This window comes from Herpailurus yagouaroundi, unplaced genomic scaffold (assembly GCF_014898765.1).
Source record: "Herpailurus yagouaroundi ecotype Mexico unplaced genomic scaffold, PumYag 217, whole genome shotgun sequence".
In the NCBI taxonomy this organism is placed as follows: Eukaryota; Metazoa; Chordata; class Mammalia; order Carnivora; family Felidae; genus Herpailurus; species Herpailurus yagouaroundi.
In genome coordinates, this window is record NW_024412448.1 from 3,367,079 (window position 1) to 3,387,449 (window position 20,371).

The 20,371-nt window shown below is 62.1% G+C and overlaps 1 protein-coding gene across 4 annotated transcripts in view; it reads right to left on the reverse strand.

Annotated features, from left to right (window-relative positions):
- Positions 1-945: 945 nt before the first annotated feature.
- Positions 946-20,371, reverse strand: part of CANT1 (calcium activated nucleotidase 1) — a 30,543-nt gene continuing 11,117 nt past the window's right edge. The window contains exons 3-8 of one of the 4 annotated variants that reach the window (XM_040456567.1): positions 18,898-19,101; positions 8,302-8,376; positions 7,138-7,329; positions 6,425-6,556; positions 4,980-5,238; positions 946-2,343 (exon numbers count right to left, since the gene is read on the reverse strand). In XM_040456567.1, coding sequence (XP_040312501.1) covers positions 1,290-2,343; positions 4,980-5,238; positions 6,425-6,556; positions 7,138-7,329; positions 8,302-8,376; positions 18,898-19,101 — 1,916 coding nt within the window. In that variant the 3' untranslated portion in view covers positions 946-1,289. Of the gene's footprint in view, positions 2,344-4,979; positions 5,239-6,424; positions 6,557-7,137; positions 7,330-8,301; positions 8,377-9,758; positions 9,889-10,961; positions 11,165-15,777; positions 18,025-18,897; positions 19,102-20,371 lie in introns of those variants that run through there. The other 3 variants (XM_040456569.1, XM_040456568.1, XM_040456570.1) reach the window with 3 other exon arrangements.

Sequence of the window (20,371 nt, forward strand, 5' to 3'; positions counted from 1 at the left end):
AACGCTAACGTTTGTAAAACGTCCAGGCACGGCCACCGACGTGGCCAAGACCGCGGGCCTGGAGCTGGGGACCCCTCGGGAAGGCGAAGCTGTGCCTGGGCCGGGCGGGAGGCTCTCTGTCTCGGCGGGGGCGGGGGCGGGGGCGCAGGGTGCGTCGGGCCTGCTGCCTTCCGGCCTGTCCCGCGTCTGACCCTCCCTCCCGTGGGCGCCTCCCCTTCCCGAGGCCGGAGCAGCCCAGATGCTGCGGTTCAGACCCTGGCCAAGATCTGCGAGCACGCGGCCTGGGCTCGGCCAACCGCGTGTTTCCGGGGACCCTGGCCTGGAGCGCATATCACACAGCAGCAGGGACAGTTCAGAGTTCCTGCCCCGCTTTCGGCGGGGGGAGGGAGGGGTTGAGCACCCCGAACCCAGGGTAAGTCCCCATGGGACCCCAGGCTCAGTCCCCTGCCCTCACTTAGACTGCGTGGGTGGCCCAGGGTCGCTCCAGCACGTCTTTCTGTCCCGCCCACCCCGTCGTGGGGGTCCTTTATCGGGGCTCTGGCCCCTCGCTGACGTGCATGACGGTGGTTTCCAATTCCCAGGAGCCCGGCTGCGAGGAGAATCCGCGGCCGCATCCCTGTGCGCATGCGCGAGGGGTCGCGGAGGCACGGGGTCGCCGGGCGCCGCTCCTTCTCCCCGGGGCTCACCGCCCCCCGCCCCCATTTTCCATATGTCCCGGGCCCTCGTTTCTCCACAGCCCGCCGCCCTGCGCACCCTCTGCTTTCCATCACCTGCCGTCCCCACTGCGATGACGCCGGGGGTGTCTACTCGCCCCGCCCACCCCACCGCGCGGGTCGCAGCTTCACGAGGACAGGGGCTGTGTCTGCTCATTCTGAGCCCCAGGACCCAGCACACCCAACGTCCGAGCGCAGAATGGACGCGTGACTCTGGGCACCAACGCGGGAACTGGGCCATCAGTGCAATTTTAATGATCTCGGACGAGGGACGGCACGGGACCCGACCGGGAAAGGGAAAGGCCGGGTGGAAAGTCCAGCCGCTGCCCCTCCCAGGTCCTGCTGCTTCTGGACCTGGAAACCAGCCGGGCGGTGGGGGTGGAACTGGGACTTCTGTGCAGGGTGGTGAACGTTAGTTGAAACCTTCCAGTACTTTCTCTGAGCTCAGAGACATCAGTGAAAGCGCGAGGGCCCTCTGGTGGCCGGTGTGGCGGGTGGCTGCAGACAGGAGGCGGCCAGCAACGGCAAGCCTGGGGCGGACTGGGAGGCGCCTGGCCTCTCGGCGCTCGCTTGCGCCTAGTTCACGTCGGAGGAGTTGGTCAGGTAGAAGGGGCGGATGACCGCTTGGAAGCTGGTGAAGGACCCTTCCGGGCAGGGGAAGAGGGAGGCGCTCCTGGAGCTGTTGGTGCCCAGGGCGTCGGGGATCGGGGCCTTCTGTCCCAGGAAGTCGGTGACGTCGGCCACGAAGCGCCCCTCGCAGAGCATCAGAGCCTGGCTTTGGTAGCCGATGGTGGGATCCGAGTAGGTGGACTTGGAGAGGCCCAGGAGGGGGACCTCGTCCGCGGTGCACGAGAACTGGTAGTCCCAGCAGCTCTGGACGGTGGGAAGGTACAGGAGCGACCAGGAGACGAGCTTGCTCTGGAACAGGAAGCTGGGGTGCTGTGGGGTCTGGAAGGACCAGTTTGGAACATCCGGGTAGCCGGACGAGGCCTGGGAATCGCCCGAGATGTTGGCACTCCAGGTGGGCGAGGTATACAGCCGGGGCTGGTAGGCGTCGTCGCTGAGGTTCAGGCCTCTGTACTGGGCCAGCAGCCGGAAGGGCACGGTGTGGAACTCCAGTGCCTGCAGAGTCTTCTTCTGGAAGAGTGCCTCGTGACCCCGGTACAGGGACAGGTTAAACTGCAGTTCGAACAGGGTCTCGGGCAGCATCATGGGGAACCGGATCTCGTCCAGAAGGCCTTCCACCTCCCCGTGGGAGGGCTGCTTCTCCCGGCTCCACGCGTCCACGGCCATCAGCAGGGCCAGCTCGCTGCGCACGGCCAGGTCGCTCCTGGAGAGCAGGACTCGCAGCAGGGCCGTGGGGACGCTCGGCCAGGCCTCGGCCTGCATCAGGGCCTCGAAGTTCCAGGCCAGGAACCGCACGCAGAGCTCCTCCAGCATGGGGTCCCGGGTGGCCAGTGCATAGGCATAGAGGTCCAGGGGCGTCTGGAAGGAGGCGTCCTCGGGGAGGAGGATGGCAAAGAGGCTCGCGCAGAAACTCTGCAGCCGCCAGGCCCCGTAGGCGGAGGCGAGCTTGTGGAAGCACTTCACCGACGTCAGGGAGACGTCCAACCTTCGGGAGTAGAAGTACCTGGGGAGGGGAGCGAGCGCTGACCAGCCGGGCACCCCTGCCCCTGCGGGACAACAGGGGGCCGGGCGTGTGCCGGGCCTGCCTCTCTGACATCACCATCTATCCCGTGTTTGCCGCCGACCCACAGACACCCCCGGCGGTGCCCCGTTTCGAGAGGCGTTCGGTGCCCCACGGATTTATCTTTCGGGCCAATCCACAGTCCAATCTCACATCTGCTCAGATCTGACAAGCGGGCGGATCCCAGGGTCGCCAAGCACGACGCTCCGTCCCTCACCTGCGACGGAGGCAGCACCAGCAGCCTCTGTGCTCTGCCTCCGCCGTCACGGTCATCACCCTCTGGTGTCCTGGGCACCAGGACCTGCTGGCCACCTCGGGCATCAGCACTACACTACCCCTTCCTTCCTGCCGTCACAGCCCGGGCCAGGGCCCCTTCGGTCCCTTGCTGGGTGCCTGTCAGTGCCCCTCTGTCCCCAGCACCCGTCTCCTGCCCCCGTGACACGGGCATCACCCCTGGTTGCTCCCTGTCTGCTTCCCCTGCTGATGGGGAGCCCATGCCGGTGGCACCCAATCTATGATTGGCTCTGTGACTCGGGGTGCCACCAGGACCCGCTGTGCTGGGTGAGAACAGGTGTGGAAGGGGTCTGCCTAGAGGGCAATGCCGGGCTAGGCCTGCCGTCCTCTCCTGGGATGGGGCGGGTGGGGTCCCTTGGGAGGAGACCCTGTGCCCAGTGACGGTGGCAGACGCGGACCTTCCCCTCCTCGTCCCTTCCTGCACTCGCTACTCTCGAAGCCTAATGTGTGATTCCTGCTGGCGACAGGAACTCGCAGGGGGAAGAGGGCATCTTCCCGCTGGCCGGCCACCCACCAGCTGGGTATCTGCCCGAATCACTGAAGCCTCGCCCTGGGGCGGTGGCAGGGCACTGGGGCGCACACCTCCCGAGCACGGCCTCTTTGGTGGCAGGCCCCGCAGGTGCGTTGGCACAAGGGGGGAGGGACTGTGGCTACCACCCCTCCCAATTCTCATTTCAGGCCGGAGCGGGAGGTTCCCAGGCCGCCGGTCACTGCCCACCTCAGCCTCAGGTGGGCCCCGGTGTGAGGAGGGGGGTCCCAGTCGTCCCTCGGCCTGCCCCTGAGAGGCAGACTCGAACAAGGACGGGGAGCGTCGGCGACCCTCAGAAACCATGGGAACGGGTGAGGAGGCCCCGGGCATCAGGGGGCCCCGGGCAGAGGAATGGGGGGAGTCTCTGCCCTCGATGGGGATCAGGTCTCCTGAGCCCTTCCCGGGGCCGGACGGGGTCCGGCGGCCAGGGGCATCCAGCTCGCGGTAGCCTTTCTGCCTTTGGCGAGGGCACAGAGACAGAGACGGAGAGAAAAGGGAAAAGACAGAGAAGGAAAGAGACAGGGGGCATCACCACTGCTCCAGAATCCTGAGCTCTGACCAAGGGTGTGATTCCAGCTGGGCCTGGGAAGCCGGGGAAGGGTGCCTGCCTGGTTCTCGAATGGATCGTAGAGATGGTCCCCCCCGGGGGGGGCGGGGGGGGGGGGGGCACAGGGCAGCAGTGTGGGGGGGAAGGGCGCCTGCCTGGTTCTCATAGAGAGGGTCCCATTGCGGGGGGCGGGGCAGCACAGGGCAGCCGGAAAGAAACCGTTTCAGTCTGTCTTAATTGCCAACATTGGTTATTTTCTCTTCAGTGTCGCTCGCAGCTACATAGAGCTTTAGGTCCGGGGAAGGAGAAGGAGCAGCTCTTTCTAAATGCTTTCGGAGCACAAGCCCCTGGGGGCCCCGGCAGGGCGGCCTGGCGGGAGGGTCGGCCCAGGACCCGGAGAGGCGGGCCCCTGGTGTCTCCGTGTCCCCAGCTGGGGCGCCGGCTCACGGGCGGGGGAGACTCCGACGGGTCTGGGGTCACAAGCGCTCCACCTTCCACACAAGCAAGGTCAGAGCGAGACGGGGAGGAGGGTGAGTTCGGAACTACGTTTAAGTTTCTTGCAAATCTTGGGCCGTGACCTCACGTGACCTCAGAGACAGGTGTGCGTGCTTCTGGACCACCCGACTCCTCCTCGAACACACGCACGACTGGGCCTCCGCGGAGGCCGTGGCCCAGACCGGCGGCCTCTGCTGTGCGGGACCCCTTCCCAGCTCTGCCCCAGGCCCCTCCAGCGACCTCTCACCAAACCGGTCCGGGTCTTGGACCCGGTGGACTTGTGACCCACAGAGGGTTTGATGCCTCTTCTAACGGCGGCGACTGCTGGGAGATTTTTTTATACAGTGTTTTGTGAAAGTCGGTATTTGTGTGTGTGTGTGTGTGTGTGTGTGTGTGAGTGTAGAGTGCGCAACTGTGTGTGCGCACAAGAGTGTGCGTGTGCACGCAAGAGGGTGGAACGCACACAACTGTGAGCCTGAGCGTGTGCAAGCACACGTGTGTCCACGTGAGGGTGTGGGTGTGCCTGTTTAAGACCATGCGGGTATGTGGGGGCACACGCGGGTGTGAGTGTGTGTTGTGTCGTGCCCACGCACGTGCTTGCGGAAGCACCCGTGAGGTCGGTGCCATAGCCCCTGAGGTTTGCCGCCGGAGGGAGGTGGGAGCGCCCTGGGGACCCTGCCCAGGCCCTGGTACCCCCGTCCCGAGGATGGTCACCTGATAAAGTCTCTGACGACAGGCAGGCACTCTGCATCCACCTCCATGGTGACGGTGGGGCCAGGCTCCTTCCACAGGGCCTCGGCCTCGGGGTTGGTTGACAGGATCAGCCTGTGGCCGCACACGTCTAGGCCCTCCTCCTCGTCGTCCTTTACCCTCACCCTGATGGACAGGTCACAGCCCCTCTGGCTGTCAAAGATCCACTCGAGAGCCGCAGGGAGCTCATCCGACAGGTCAAGGGTGTGGGCACCGAGGGTTTCTAAAAGGGGCGGAGGGGAGCACACTGTTAGCAAGAAGGGCCAGGGGCCGTCACCCAAGAACACTTCTGCCCCCTGGACTCGGCCTCCTCCTCGCCTTATCTACTCAGGAAGGCTCCGGGGGAGACAGGGGTGCCGTCCCCTCTGTGGTGCAGAGCCTCCCCACCCCCGTGGGACACCCCAGTTAGCTCCTCTGCTCCCCCACATTCGGGCAGCACCTCCCCCGAGTCCAGCGCCCCCGCCCCCCCCCTTTAAAATCCCAGCTGCTCAAGCAGTCACCCAGGTGGTGCCTTCTAAAACCCAGACCCTTTCCCTGGCTGGACCGTCTGAGGAGGGAGAGTCTTACAGAAACTCAGTTCAGAGCCATGGGATCCCTAGCAGCCTCCTTCAGGGAACAGGGGCCTAGAGAAGCCACTTGAAGCCCCCCCCAGGTGGTGCCGGGGGTGATGCTCCCCTGCCCCGACACCCCCAAAGCCTAACTGGGAACAAAAATCCCACCTGTTCTTTCTTTTTCACAAATGGGTCACAAGTCAGCCAGGCGGGTCCAGCCCCTCATTCCTCCGCCCCCACGGTCACCACCGGCTCCCTGCCCGTCCGCGCCCCCCCCCCCGCGCCCCGCTCCCAGGGAGCCCTCCACGGGTGGCTCTATCACTGTGTAAATGCTCCGTCCCCAAGCCTGGGGGGGCTGCCCAGGTCCCCAGGCCCCGTGCGAAGCCCAGGAAGAAGAAGAAAGATAGGAATCCGAGTGGCCCAGAGAGGCCAGCCCGCCTGCTGGTGCAGGGGGAGGGGGAAGGGAGGCCAGAGGGGCGGGAGCCACGGGGGCAGGGTTTAGGGCTTGCCGGCCAGGCACGCGGGCGCTCCTTCCGTGTCGCCGACGGAGGACTAAGGAAAGTAAAAGGCTTTGAGACGCAAGCCTGCAGCACGCAGGTGTCCCGTGCAGGGGGCAGGCGGCTCTTGCCCAAGGACCCGGTTAAAGGGAGCATTTCTGAGCAGCCCGGCGAAGGGGGCGAAGGGCCGTGGGGAACGGGGGATAGCTTGGGGCGTGCTGCTGCTCTAGAGGCTCTCCCGCGCCCTCCCTCCGGGACAGGCATGCGGCGGGGGCAGGGCGGGGCAGGGCCTGCGGTGCGCAGGGAGGGTGCGGGCGGTGCAGGGGAGGGCGAGGGCGGGCGTGCGGCGCGCGGGGCCCACCGTTGGTGCAGATCACGCCGGCGTCCTGATTGTGCCTGCAGTTGCTCCTCAGCCAGCCCAGGGACTTGCACTCGGCCAGAGACGACTCTGTCCCCGTGCACTCCACCTCGTCCAGCATGATAGGGCCCGCGCCTGCAGGAACACAAGGGCGGGGCTGGGGGTGCTGGCGCCCTCCGCGGGGGGTGGGGGTGGGGCGGGGCGTGGACAGGGCTGCTGCTCCCCCAGAACTGCCGACCGCAGAGGCCAGTTGCGTTTACTGCGGCGACGGGAGCCCCGGGCAGCCCTCCCGCTCCATGCCGGCGGCCCCTCGTCCCTCACGCTGCCCTGCGGGGTCTGTCCCCAGGTGTGACCTGGCGGCGATCCGAGTGCGGGTTCGGGGTTATTCCGGTGGCGCCACAAACTAGCCATCATCTCTACCCGACCCCCGCCTCTGGATAGTTGGATTATTTCCCTTTCTTCAGAATCACGGGCCCTGCGTCAGTGGAAACGGTCCTGTGCACAGACGTGCCCCCCCCCCGGGGGGTGGGGGGGGATGGTTCAGGAAGGTATGGTTCCCAGGGCCTGAGGGACTGGCTGCTGGCAAGGCCAGTGAGTGCCCCTGGCCAGCTCGGGTGTTAGCCCTGCTTTAAGTGTTGGCCAAAGCTGAGTGGGGAGGCCCGGCCCTTCTCCGGCAGCCGGTCCCAGCTCTGGGACCTGGGGATCAGCAGGCCTACCTGGCCCGAAGGCGGCTCTGCCCAGAGCCTTGGTGGCGTTCTCAAAGCCCAGGGCCCGGCAGACGACGCTGGCGTCCGTCAGGTCCCATAGGTTGTCACACACCGTCCCCCACTGGCCTCTGTAGAAGATCTCCACGCGGCCCTCATTGGTGCTGTCCCCGTCGGCCAGGCGCACGTCCCCATCTTTCACACCTACAGGGTCCCCGAGGGAACAGAAAGGTTAGCAGGGAGGAAGGCCCACCTCCCTCCCTATCTGGGGGCCCTGCCCCCCCGAGGACCACTTGTCAGTTCCCCCCAGGGCGGGGTGCCTGCTGTGCAACGAACTTTAAAGCCCTCCATCCATCGTCGAGGGGTTCACCTGTAGGGGAGGAGTAGAGGACATGCCCCCCCCCCCCCAGGAGGTAAAACGCCTCTTATCTTTGAGGTCTGAGTCCTTCCTCTGTTGGTAGAGAAGGGGCAGGAGGGGCAGCTGGGACCCTAAAGCCTGAGAACGGGGGAGGGGGGACCCCGGGGGGCAGAATGGAGGAGGAGGGGCCTATGTGACCCCACCTGAGGGCGTCTGGGGCTCGGGGATGCTGCCTGTGCACTACAGCATGGACCCCTAGGAGGGTGGGGGGGGGGGAGTCCAGGAGTGGCAGGCCCAGCAACCCCCCCAGAAACATTGGCAGGAAACGCCAGGTGCAGAGAGAAAGTGGGGCTGTTCTGGGACAGGGTCAGGCAGGAGCTGGGTGCCATGTCAAAGGGTAGTTCTCAGTTGGGGGTGCAGCAGGCCTCCGTGGGGTCACCAGGACAAGGAAGGGCCTCCTGAGAACACTTCTGAAGACAGGCATCCAGAACTCTGAAGTCTGACTGGGTCCACAGGGCACTGATTCGTGACCCGCCTCCCCCAACCCCCAGCATTCGGCCTGTGTGATGGGCTCCCAGTGCTCAGTCCCTCCGGGTCCCACTGGATGAAACGGAGAATCCCTTGGTGTCCCCCCAGAACCTATAAGCCACCGTCACTGGGGATCACCAGGGCTCCAGGCAGGAGAGAAGACCCGGGCTGACCCCGGAGACCCAGGCAGAACATTGCCTAGACTTTCCGCAAGGAGGGGTCAGCCCCACAGAAGGCGGAGCAGCGGCCCCTCAGATGGCCGCTTTGGGCATTCCTGGGGCCCAGCTCACCTTGGGTCCCTGCAACCAGCAGCCACATCCAGAGGAGTCGTGGGAGGGCCATGGCTCTCCTGGGAGGCCCCCGTCCTGCGGTGGAAGGAAGTGGAAGAGTCAGACGGCAGAGCTGGGCAGCCCTTGGGACCAGGATCCTTCAGACCCTACGTGTGGTGTCCCTGCTCTCAGCTGTGAGTGTGACAGGTGCCCCCCCCCCCCCCCCGCAGCGGGAACCCCTCCCCCGAGGGGTGGTCCTCGGCACGTAAGGAGGGAGTGAGACTTGCCCAGACGAAGGGTGGGGGGAACTGGTGGAGGTCTCTAAGCAGCAGGACAGCGGGCACTAAAGCCCATCTCCGAAAACCAGGCCCTGGGCAAGGCTGTAGAGGGTGCAGGGCCCAGATCCCCAGAGGCCTGGTGGGCCTTGCTGAAGGTCGGGCTTTACTTTTGGCAGCTGGACTCCTGTGGGCGTGCCTGAGAGCTCTCTGTGGGCCCCCGAAGGGAGGGGACACGCCGGGAGGTCCTCAGAAATCCAGGCAGGAGCGACAGACAGGGCCAGAGACAGTGGCTGGGAGGGGGAGTCAGGGCTGAGGCCTGGGACTGGCTGCAGCTGGGTGGGGGTGGGGGTGGGGTGGGGGCGGGGGTGCGGACGAGACGGGGGCCGGGGGAGCAGGCTGGGGGCGAGATGCTGAGCGGTGGACCTGGTGCTGCCACCTCTGAGGTTAGTGTCCCCAAGACGCAGGCGCGGAGAGGCTCGGGCCACCGAGACTACACAGCCAGCCTGGGGGGCGCAGCTCTTCCAACGTCCGCCTGGAGTCCTTGCTTCTCTGCAATTCTTGGGGCTCGGTTTTCGCCTTAATCCCAGCCTCTGCCCCTCACCTGCCTCTGCCCGCCAGGCCCCGGCTGTGGGGGAACCAGTCATCGTCTCTCTGGCTCGGTGACAATCCCGTGGCCCCGCGCCGCTCCCGGGCCCAGCAAGTGGGCAAAGAGGCCGCCGTTGTGGGCGCCCCTACGAGTTCAGGGCTGGTGACCCTGAGGCAGCACCCCAGTTGTGCATTAACAGTGGCCAATCAAGCACCTGGGACGTGGTATGCAAATATGGCTGCCCTTGGGGTGGTCACGGCCACCTGCTGTAGCCTGGCTCCCTCACATGGGAAATTGGGATAAGGCTGCCTGACCTTTGCAAATTAGAAAAAAGATGCTCTTTCTTGGGATAGGTATAGGCCTGGGCTGGAATACACCAACTGGTGAGAGGGCACTGGGCTGAATTCCAAGCCTGTTTGCCCTTTGTCCTCGTGCAGTGAGCCACTTGGACAACTGTACATAGAGACCCTGTGGATCTGGGAGCGGTAATGACGGTTTCTGGGCTGAGGGAGAGCACCAGATCCCAGCTGGGTACACACAGGGAGACTGTACCCACCAGATCACATTGGGCAGTGAGAGGGACACCCTCCTGAGAACAAGAGGCATGAGCTTACCTGAGGCCACTACTGATGGCTGCCCTGGATCGTCTTCCCTACCTGCTGCAGGATCCCCTCTTCAACCCAGAAAACCCAGTGTGAAGCGGGGCATGCTGGTCCCAGGAAACGCCACAGAAAACAGTGGAGTTTCGATTTCTAGAGACCACCTGACCTGGGTCTCTTCTGGGACTGGCTGCCGGCCCGAGGCTCCCTGGTCCCCTCCCTCCTCTCAGCTCTGGCTGCAGATGTTGGACCTCACGGGGGCAGTCTAACTGACTTGGTAAGCGGAGCGAGGCGGCCTGCCCGCGGCGGCAGCTAGGCTTGATTGTAAACAACCTTCCAAGCTGGACTGGCCCCAAGGGCTGGCGCTGGGGGAGGGCGGCGGTGGCGGGAGGGAGGGGGGGGGGGGGGGGCGGGGGAGCCGGGAAGACGAGCAGGGGGTGGGAACAGACAGGCTGGGGCCGCACCTGCCAGTGTGGCCTGGGCTCGCGCTGAACGCTCCGGGCCGTATCCTGGGTCTGGCACGTGGCCGGGACGGCCGCTCACCGAGCGTCACCCAGCGCTGAGAGTGCGGCAAGCCTGACCTCACTGACAGGCCCTCCGCGAGGCCGCACGGAGTCATCCCCGGACAGGCGAGGGGGGCTCGGAGGCGCGAGACAGCACGGCCAAGTACGCAGCCAGCAAGTGACCTCCAGGGGGCACACCACCCACCCCGGCTAAGGGCTGTTCTCCCGGCGTCTCACCCCTGCAGGGCGGGTGTAAATTGCGGAGCCCCGCCCCCCCCAGCCGTCTCTCCGCCCCTCCCCACCCCCCCCAACAGAAAGCGGCACTGCAGTTTTCCCTCGGGAAGGCACCGGCTCCCACTCCCAGGCTGTCTGGGGGCCCGGGCTCCCCCGGAGTCTGACCCAGACCTGGCAGCTCAGGGCCCTGCAGGCCCCTTGCCACAGGGATGGTGTCAGAGACAGGCCATGAGGGCGGCCGGCCCAGTGGGGGTCAGCTTCGGCCTCAGGGAGGGTCCCTGTAGGGTGCGTGTGCTCGGAGGCTGCGGATGTCCCAGGGAGAGCCCAGCTGAGGGTGGGTGGGGGGGGTGTGTGTGGAGCCTAGACCTGGAGGCAGTAGGTCTCGAGGCTGTGGTCCGAGCCCCTGGGTCCAGCTGCCAAGGTCACGCCCTGGGATTCGCGGTTAAATGAGGCAACGAACACCCTCTTTTGTTTTTGTCACCTGCATGCCACGGTTCTGGATGATTTGTCCCTTGGAATGTCCCCAGGTCTCCCCAGCCTAGTGGCTCGCAGCCTGGTCTGCACATGACAGTCACCTGGGAGTTTTACAAACTCCTGGTGTGCAGGCCCACTCTGTCACGATCTCCGGGGTGGGGACAGGCATCGGCAATGTAAAGCCCTCCAGGTGGCTGCCGTGGCGGCCAGGGCTGAGACACACGGGTTCCCTGGCACTGCGATCCCAGGAAGGCGCGCCGAGGTCAAGCCCTGAATGGCTGTTTGCCCACGAGGTGAGGTTTCAGGGAGCTGCGTGGCTCCTCCAGCTCCCTCCAGAGAAACCAGATATCCAGGGGGAGAAGCATCTGGAAACAGCGCTGGCAGGAGAGACCGCGGTGAGTTTTAAAATCCCATCCAGACGAAGGAGCTTCAGCTTCGTTGGTGCAGAACCCCCAGGAGCCCCCCTTCTCACAGTGTCCACGATTTTTGCCCACACAAGCCGCCCGTCGGGAAGAGAGTACGAAGGAAGTCCTTTGGGAGGTGGTGGTGGCGTTACCCTTAAACATAAAACTGCCAGCTATCTTACCACCAAAAACCAGTTTGTTGACGAAGAGCTAAGAGTTGCTACCCGGAGCAAGCAGGCTACGGCAAAGCCGCCGGCAACTCCACCGGGCAAGGAAGAAGGGGCTCAGTTTTAGAGGAAAGGGAGGGGCTGTTATAAACAGAAAGGCCCCTGGGGGACACTGGGAGGTGGCGTAAGGTGGCTTCCCAGTGGCTGAGCTGCGGCGCGGGGAGGAAGAAACCCTCCTTCCTCCAGGGGGGACAGTGACGCAGTCTCTTCCTGCTGGGTCTGCGGTGGTCAACCAGGGCTGGGGGTGAGAGCTCCCCCCGCCCGCCGCCCCCCTCCATTCTCACCGAGGTTTCCTTGGCCTCATTTTCACGGTGGCGCGGTTTCCAACTCAAGTTGCTGAATCTTTAGCCCCACAGTCCTGGAAAGTCCTTCGTGTTCGGGCAAGGAAGGTGTGAGCCCAAGGCCTCTGCATGGAATCCGAGTGCGGGTGTGGGCTCCCCCGGGGCCCTCCAGGCGGAACCGAGCTTGAGAGGGCCGGGTCCGGTGAGGAGGGACTCCGTGCCGGTAGGACGGAAAGCCCCGGGCACCGCAGACGACGGTCCGGCTGCTGTCACCAGGAAGCCACTGCCAACGCGGCAGGGGGAGGCCTGGGTGGGGGTTTTCGGAGGCGAGGACCCTTGGCCGGCTCATAGGGTATTCTTTCCTGCGTCTCCCCCACCTGCACGCCGAGCGCAGGAACTGGCCCCAGAGGCTCCTGCTGGGGTCTACCACGGACCTTTCGCACAGATCTCGGCCCACTTGCTACCCAAACCCCCGTGGGTGGTATCTGCAAAGGGGGTTCCCTTTGCAGATGAGAAAACAGAGGCGAGAGAGGCAAAACGTGCCCGGCTGTGCGGCAAGAAGGGAAGGAGCTGGGATTCAAGCCCCCACTTTTTCTTTTTTTAAAAAAATTGGCTCAGGACGGACGCCTCGATGGCTCAGCCGGCTGCGCGTCCAACTCTTGAGTTCAGCTCAGGTCACGATCCCGGGGTCGTGGGATCGAGCCCTACGTGGGGCTCCACGCTGAGCGTGGACCCTGCTTTAGAGTCGGTCTCTCGCCCTCTGCCCCTCCCCCCTGCTCTCTTGAGATATAATTTACGTACATTAAAATGCACTCATTAAAAAGCATTAATGAGTTTTGACAGGGGTGTGCAAATGGCAACCATGACCATAATCTACAGAACATTTTCATCATCCTCAAACGTTCCTTATGCCCCTCTGCGGTCAGTCCCCTCCGCCAGCCCCCATCCCTGGCAACTACCGATGTGTTCTGCGTGTCCTAGAATTTCACAGAAACAGAAACGTACAACGTGTGATGTTCTGCATCTGGCCGCCTTTACTTAGCACGAGGCTTTTGGGACTCATTCGTGCCACATGCGAATACCAGCTCTCGGCTGACTTTTTTCCTGAATAGTCGTGCCCCACGGGGACAGACTACAACTTGCGTAAGCGTTTACGTGCACCGATGGACATTTGGGTCATTCCCAGGTTTTAACTACTACACAGGGTTTCCCGTTGTTCACGTCAGCTACACAGAAACAAGTGAATTTCTGCACGTGTGCCATCTGTCCTTCAGCTCTGCTAAGCTCAACTCTTCAGTTTTGGTAGCTGTTTGCTGAAGGCTTCTTACGCTTTCCCGCCCCGTTGATCTTGTCTCTGGCAAATAAAGATAGTTTTACTCTCTTTTACTTTCTTTTCCTTGCCCAGTTGCACGCTCTGGGACACCCCATTGGATGATTGTGAATAAAAGTGAGGAAACCAAGGTCAGTTTCCCGTGTCTGATCACTGCGCTTACACTCGTGAAAACCGGAAGCTGTTAGCACCGGAGAAGGCTGCGCGAAGGCACCGTGCTAGTTTTGCAACCTCTGTGCGAGTTTTGGTTTAAAATGGCTGCAACATAAGAAATTAGGTTGTTGGGGGGACATTCCTCCCCCCCCCCCCCCCCCCCCGGGCCCGGGGGGGGGAAGACCTTCGGTCTTTCAGCACAAAGTATGATGCTCGCTGTAGGTTTACGGCAAGTGCCCTTTATCAAGTGATGAGCGACGTTCCTCTTATGCCTGGTTTGCTAAGAGTTTTGTTTGTTTTATTTTTTTTTTTATTTTTTTTTCAACGTTTATTTATTTTTGGGACAGAGAGAGACAGAGCATGAACGGGGGAGGAGCAGAGAGAGAGAGGGAGACACAGAATCAGAAACAGGCTCCAGGCTCTGAGCCATCAGCCCAGAGCCCGATGCAGGGCTCGAACTCATGGACCGCGAGATCGTGACCTGGCTGAAGTCGGACGCTTAACCGATTGCGCCACCCAGGCGCCCCTAGTTTTGTTTGTTTTAAAATCATGAACAGGTGTTGAATTTTGTCCAAACCTTTTTCTGTGTCTTTTGAGACAATTATAGGATTTTTCCTTTTTTACTCGGGCAACGTGGTGGATTATGTTACGTTTTGACTATTGAACCAACCTTGCCTTCCTGGAATAAAACACCCTCTCTCGTGAATTACTTCCGCTTTGATATACAGCTGGATTCAACTGGCTAGATTTTCATCAAAGACTTCTGCGTCTCTGTTCATGAGGGATGCTGGTCTGTATCTGTCGTTTCTTGTAAAAGATGTGTCTGGTTTTGGTATCAGGATAGTGGAGCCCTCAGAAAACCAGTCAGGACGTGTTCTCGATTTCCCAAATCATGGAAGGTTTTGTGTTGGCTCGGTATTGTTTCTTCCTTAAATCTTTGGGCCAATTCACCAGTAAGACCACGTGGCCTTGGAATTTTCTTGGCGTGAAGGCTTTTGAGTCGCATCTTTTACACAATTTTATTAAGGTACGATTTACCTTGAAACTCACCAATTTAAAGTGCACAGGACAGGATTCACGCTTGGGAAGAGATTAATCTCACTTGTTTTCACTCCGTTCCAAGACGGTGCTTGGGAGCTCTCCTTTTGCTGATGAATTATACCCTGAACACAGAGAGCAGCCAGCAGGCCACAGTCACCACGCGTGTGAGGAGGGTGTGAGCCCAGACCCCGCGGTATCTGGAGCTTCTCAAAGAGATGACTCCTTGTCCGGTTCCATCTCAGGCCGACGCCCTCCGGCTTCCCCCTCACGGCCCTCCTGGAGCTGTTCTCCGGAGGACTGCCAAGAACACCGGGTCCTCCCTGTGGCTCAGTCCACGGACCCTCTGCGGCCCTTCTTCCCTGACCTCCCTGCGGTATCTGATGGTCAGGCTCCCAGTAGGGAACAGATGGCTCCAAACAGGGGTCACCGACGGAGGCTTTAAGGAAGGGACGACCTGCGAGGTGTGAGTGGGCAGGGGTAGGGACATCATGAGGGGTAGAGTGGTTCCTGGAGTGTGGACCGCTCTCAGGCCGGAAAAGCCGAGGGCAGGGAGCAGTCACTGGAGCACAGGCTGAGAGGGCAGGGGGGACCCTTCTCGCGAGATCGTGCCGGAGGCGACCCCGCTAGAGGGAACTGAGGACCTTCGGCTCCTCCTCCTCCCTCCGTGGGGACCCCCCAGGTCAGTCTCTGGGGACGCAGAGCAGGGCGGGGAGGGGGAAGGGCAAGGGAGGGTCTGAAGAGAGAAAAGGACCTGTGAGCACGCCCTCTGGGTCCTACGCCAGCTCAGGCCCGTCTTCTCCAACAGCCCTTCCCCATCCGCTGCTCCTGGGTGCTCCTGAGGGTTCGCACCCCGGGGAACGGGCTCATCCCCACAGCTCCACAGACACGCCAAGGGCACCCTGATCGGCCTAACCTCTCTGCTGGGACCCTCCTCATCACCCCATCACGCGGCGAGCCAGAATGGGCGAGCGCATGCTAACTGGGCACCGGGGGGCTGTTCACAGCAGCATCCTCCCTTTACAGACGAGGGACTCAAAGGACCGAGAAGTCAGACGTGCTGTCCCAGGCCACACAACTGGGAAGCGTCGGGGCCAGGACTGGAACCTGTGAGTGATTTCACAGCCCATGTCCTTCACCGCAATGACCAAACGGGCTCCTTCAGACACAGGAAAAGTTGGGACTGGATGATTCATTTTCCAGAAAAGTCTTTCCCTGGTCTGCGAAGGCGCCTGTCCCGCCAATTCCCATGGCCTGTCAGACGCCCCGCCCCAGAAGAGGACAGAGCGCACCCCTGAGAGAGCCCAGCCTGTTTGTGAATCGCCACCCCTCTTACATTTCCTGCAGGAGGCCCCTGGCCAACAGCCAACACAGAGCCGGAGACAGAGCATTCACAGTCCCCTCTAGCACTTTATTGTTTAGAAAACAATGGCTCCAGTAGGAAGGAGCGCAATCCTGATGCTTACGGCAGCAAATACAGAAACAGAAAACTTCTAGCTTTAAAACGGTCCCAAATCCCTAACTGTGAAAACCCCCTTGGGGCACCTAGGCCTGAAGTGCCATCAGAAAGGTCTCGACTTAGTGACTGTCCCAAGTCCAACCTTCCTAATTTTGCTTCCGTTTCAAAAACTCACACGGCCTCCACGTCAGTGACGTTTATCAAGGACGTGGGTCAGGGAGCCCGGCCAGGCAAAGTCAGAAAACACTTGGCTGCTCCAGCCTACGTCCAGCAGGAATCGAGTTCCAGAGAAACGTGTCACATACTTTTGCCAGATACTTCATAGTGGGAGCGGGAGCCTCCCTGGGTTCCTTCCTAGCAGCGGTATCAGAGTCTGTAAGCGGGAAAAGTCTGTGAGACAGGGGTCCTCAGTGACACCCGAGCCTAAAAGATGGCCCTTCCCAGACCATCAGGCATCCTACAACTCCCTGAGGGGTGAGGGAGCTTCAGGGGAAGGGCCCTCCTCGGCTCTGGTCCTGGCTGACCTGTCCTAAACCCTTTGCCTTTGCCGTGGAGCACGAAGAGGCCACAGGGACGCAGATAAGCAAGCGATTTGTGTGAAGTTTCCAGAGGAGAAGCTGCAAAGTTCCCCGGGGAGGGAGAAACAAAAGGTCAGGGCACAGAAGCCACAGGGCCAGGCTGGCCTCGTACATGACCTCTCTTGGAAAGAGCCCAGCACCCCTGACCCAGGGCAGGCCCGTAAAGGAAGGAAAAGATCGTCACTCGTGGAAGTCTTTAAAGGCAAGACAACTTCTGACAGTTGCTAATGTTCTGTCCTCCTATCTTCTGACCGAGGACTTCTAAATGCTTAATCACTTGTCTTCCCACCTGTCAGAACTTAATTCCAGCCTCCTCCACTGCTGGGAATGAATTCGTTAACTATGGGACTTTGGTCTGTGTGATAAGATTTGGTGACTCCACTATGAGAAAGGAAATTGGTTTAATTAAAATGAGTTAATAATTAAAACCTCAGTACACGTGCTGGCAAAGCGAGCGCCATAATTAAAACTTCCAAGTGTTGCCTGGCCACAGAAGCTTCCTGAAGGGAAAAACCGTGGAGTCAGCCACACGGAGTGGAGACTGCCTGATGTGAGGCTGAGGACAAACGAGCAAACTTGTGTCCTTTCCTGTGGGTTGTGGGCAGATGCGTCCCTGAGGTCTGTCTTCGCCCACACAGCCCTGTGACACCCTGTAGTGTAGACAGATTCCTTTCCGGGCGCCTCGAGGAGTGGATTTAACGCACGAGGTTCACCAGGAAGGAAGAAAAGGGGGTGGTCTGGGAGTTCCCGACGGGCAGGTCCCACTTCAGACTCACTGTTTTGTTCCCACGGGGGGACAGTGCTGGATACACAGTAGGAGCTCAAGAAACATTTATTAAACGAAAGCACAAAGGGAAGGAGAGAAAGGGAGGTGGGCAGGAGGGAGGGCTGGTCCCAGATTAGGACGCCCGCAGGGACCAGCTCCCACCACCAGGTGGCAGTGCACAGAACAGGTGGCCGCAAGGGGGACTGTCCCGGCCCCTTTACCGGCACCGCGCACTGCGGAACCCCCTCCTGCGGCTGCTCGCACCCTGGGGCTGACCTCCCTGTTCTGGGGGGGGGGCGGGGAGGGTCTCTGAACCAGGCACACACCTGAGCTCTGAAAAGGAAAAGACAAAAGCAAAACAAAACACCACGGAAAAGTGCAGTCCTCTGGTTTTTAGAAAACTTGAGTCCTGATGGCTGAACACCGTCCACCTCTCGGCCTTGCTGGTCTGAATTTTGTAAATTTAAATAAACTCTATTCCTTCATACTTCACGTTTCCGATCTTGGTCTCCGGCAGTAGGAAGCGGCCATCCAGTGTGAAGGCCAGGATGTAGGTGGCGACCCTGCCCGCGTCCTCCTCAGACTTGAGGGCCACGATGATCTGGTCGTCGGTGTCGGGGATGAACTTGAAGGAAGAGAAGCCGTGCGTGGGGACCACGGCGCCCACGTGGCCGACGGAGATGTCGCCGAAGTCCGGGCTGGCGCTCAGGAGCAGGTTGGCGCCCTTGTGCTCGTCGTCCTTCTCGCTGTACCGCTCGTGGCTGGCGCGGCGTGGCAGGAAGAACCACCGCTGCAGAGTGTCGCTCCAGCACGCCGATTCGTGAATGAGGTAGCCTGGGGACACACGACAGACCCCCGGGGTCACCAGACCGCCCCGCCCGCGAGCAGGGTGTGCACGGGACCCTCCACCACGTGGTCGTGCGCCCGCGGCGCCTCCTTCCCCGCGCGGGCTTCCACGCTGCTGACAGTGCGTGGCGGGCGGGCCGCCAGGGAGCGTCACCACTCCGTCCTATCGAGACTTCCCTGCTTCCTGTGGCGCTCTCCGTCCGTCCTCGTCCTTGGTCACTCCGAGAGACAAAGACGGGAAAGCCAGACCGAGACCGCCCAGGCCTGGGGACCCGTGGCCGGGAGTTCTGTCTGCGTTTCTGCTCCCTTGCTGCTAACCAAGGAGCACGATGAGCGAGCGAGCCCGGGGGAAGGGAGCGAGATAAGCCAGCACGATGGATTTGTGAGGAAGGGATCACGGTTGGGGGGAGACGCTCCCTCGAGGCTGAAAAGGAGGCAGCACACCCTCCTATCTGGGGGCGAAGCAACGTCCCCAGCGCCATGCCCCCCAAGCCTGGAGCTGCCTGGCCGCTCCGAGCATCCCAACCCCCCCCGGCCCCCCCCCCCCCCCCCCCCCCCCCCCCCCACAAGCCGTGACACTCTCCCAGGAGGCGAGGGGAGAACCAGAACGCGGTCCACCTTGCTTCTACCTGGTCAGGGGCGGGGACCGGGCCCCACCCTCAGGGAAGGGCCAGAAGAGCTGGCACAGGAGGGGCTGTGGTCTGAGACAGCAGGAGGCGCTCTGTCAGGGACAGCGAAGGGATGGGGGGGCGGCTGGGAACAGACCGCACAGGCAGAAATCCCCAACCGCTGTGCCCAGAGAAAGCGCGCACGCAGCGCACCGGCATCTGCCATGACCCCGGGCGGGGCCGGGTCCCTTACCTGGCGGCTGGATCCCCGCGGCGGCCCGCAGGGCATTGTAGCTGGACACCCAGTTCTCGTGGTCCACGCTGCCCCTGCAGCCCACCACCTTCACCCATTCCGGGTTTTCGTTCACCACTTCCCCCGTGCTGGTGGTCCACTCCTTGCCCAGGCCGCCCACATACAGATGCTCGTCCTTCACCGCCAGCCACTCGGCTTTGAAGCCTGGGGACAAGGAGACGAGGGGGTGCGCCTGAGAGGACAGCCACCCCTCTGCTCCCTGGGTTCGCGGGGGGTCTGGCAGCCTTGGGCATCAGAGGGCACCCATGCTGGACCTCACACGAGGCGATGACAAGACAGCGGGGGACAGTCTGGCTCAGGGCGCCGTTCCCAGAGGGCCAGCAGTGGGGCACCGGCCCTCTGCCTGCTATTCTCCCTGTCCTCTGTCCCCAAGACCTGTCACCTTCTTTTTGGCCACTGGATCTAGGGACCTTCTGCTGGGACAGCCTGTCCTAAACTAATTCCAATGGCTCCTGCCGCTGGTGCCTCGCCTGCTCCCCCACTCCCAACGGCCCAGCAGCCACTGGTCAGTCTCCTCTGATCCCCAAACTGTTTCTCAAGCTGTGTGCCCCAACCTCAGGATACCCCCGACCCCGGGCAAGTGGGAGCGCCTGGAGAGGTTACCGTAGCAGAGAGCGGTCTCTGTCTCTGCAACCATGCCTGGCGCCCGTCGAGCGGACGTGAAGCCCCAGTGGCCAGAGCTACGAGGGCTGGTGGGGGCTCCTAGTCGGCTCTGATCAGCGTGTTTACTTCTCGGCAGGTTTACTTACTGTGAGCCCAGCTGAAGGCTGCAGGGTGCCCAGGCTGTGTGGGAAAGCCGTTCCCCGCACCCCGTGTTCTAAACTGTGCCCGCTTTCCCACACGTTCTGCCAGCTTCTGGCCGGCCCCAAGGACCTAGAGCTGTGGCCTCCAGAATGCTTCTCTGCAGGTGGCTCTGGAGGGACCCGCTGAGTACCTTGTGGTCTCAGGGACCTCATCAACCCCCTGGGGTCACTTTCAGATAAGGCCCTCTCCATTGATCAGTCTTTTGTCCCTTCCGATGACCTGACCACAGGGCAACCCAAGGCTCCCATTATTCCGCTCTCTTCCGGATCCAACAGGGAAGAACAGAACTATAATGGCTGCCCATAAACGCTGACAAACCGTGGCAGGAAATGGGCAACGAATGTTTTCTCTGAAACCCAGGCCGAGATAGTTCCCTGCCAATTGCCCGAGGCTTGGGCAAGCCCGGAAGGGGTTTTATCACGGCGGGGGGGGGGGGGAGGGCTGGCAGACGGCGTGCCCCACGGGCCAGCTAGTTGCTGCCACTGCTCCGGCCTTAGAGAGGCCGCAGTGCTTAGCTTCCTAGGGGGTGCACACCCAGCCTGAGAGCGGGGCTTTTGTCAGCTCCCCCGCCGGTGCCTAGCGCCTCCCGGCCCCTTCCCCCGGGGAAGGC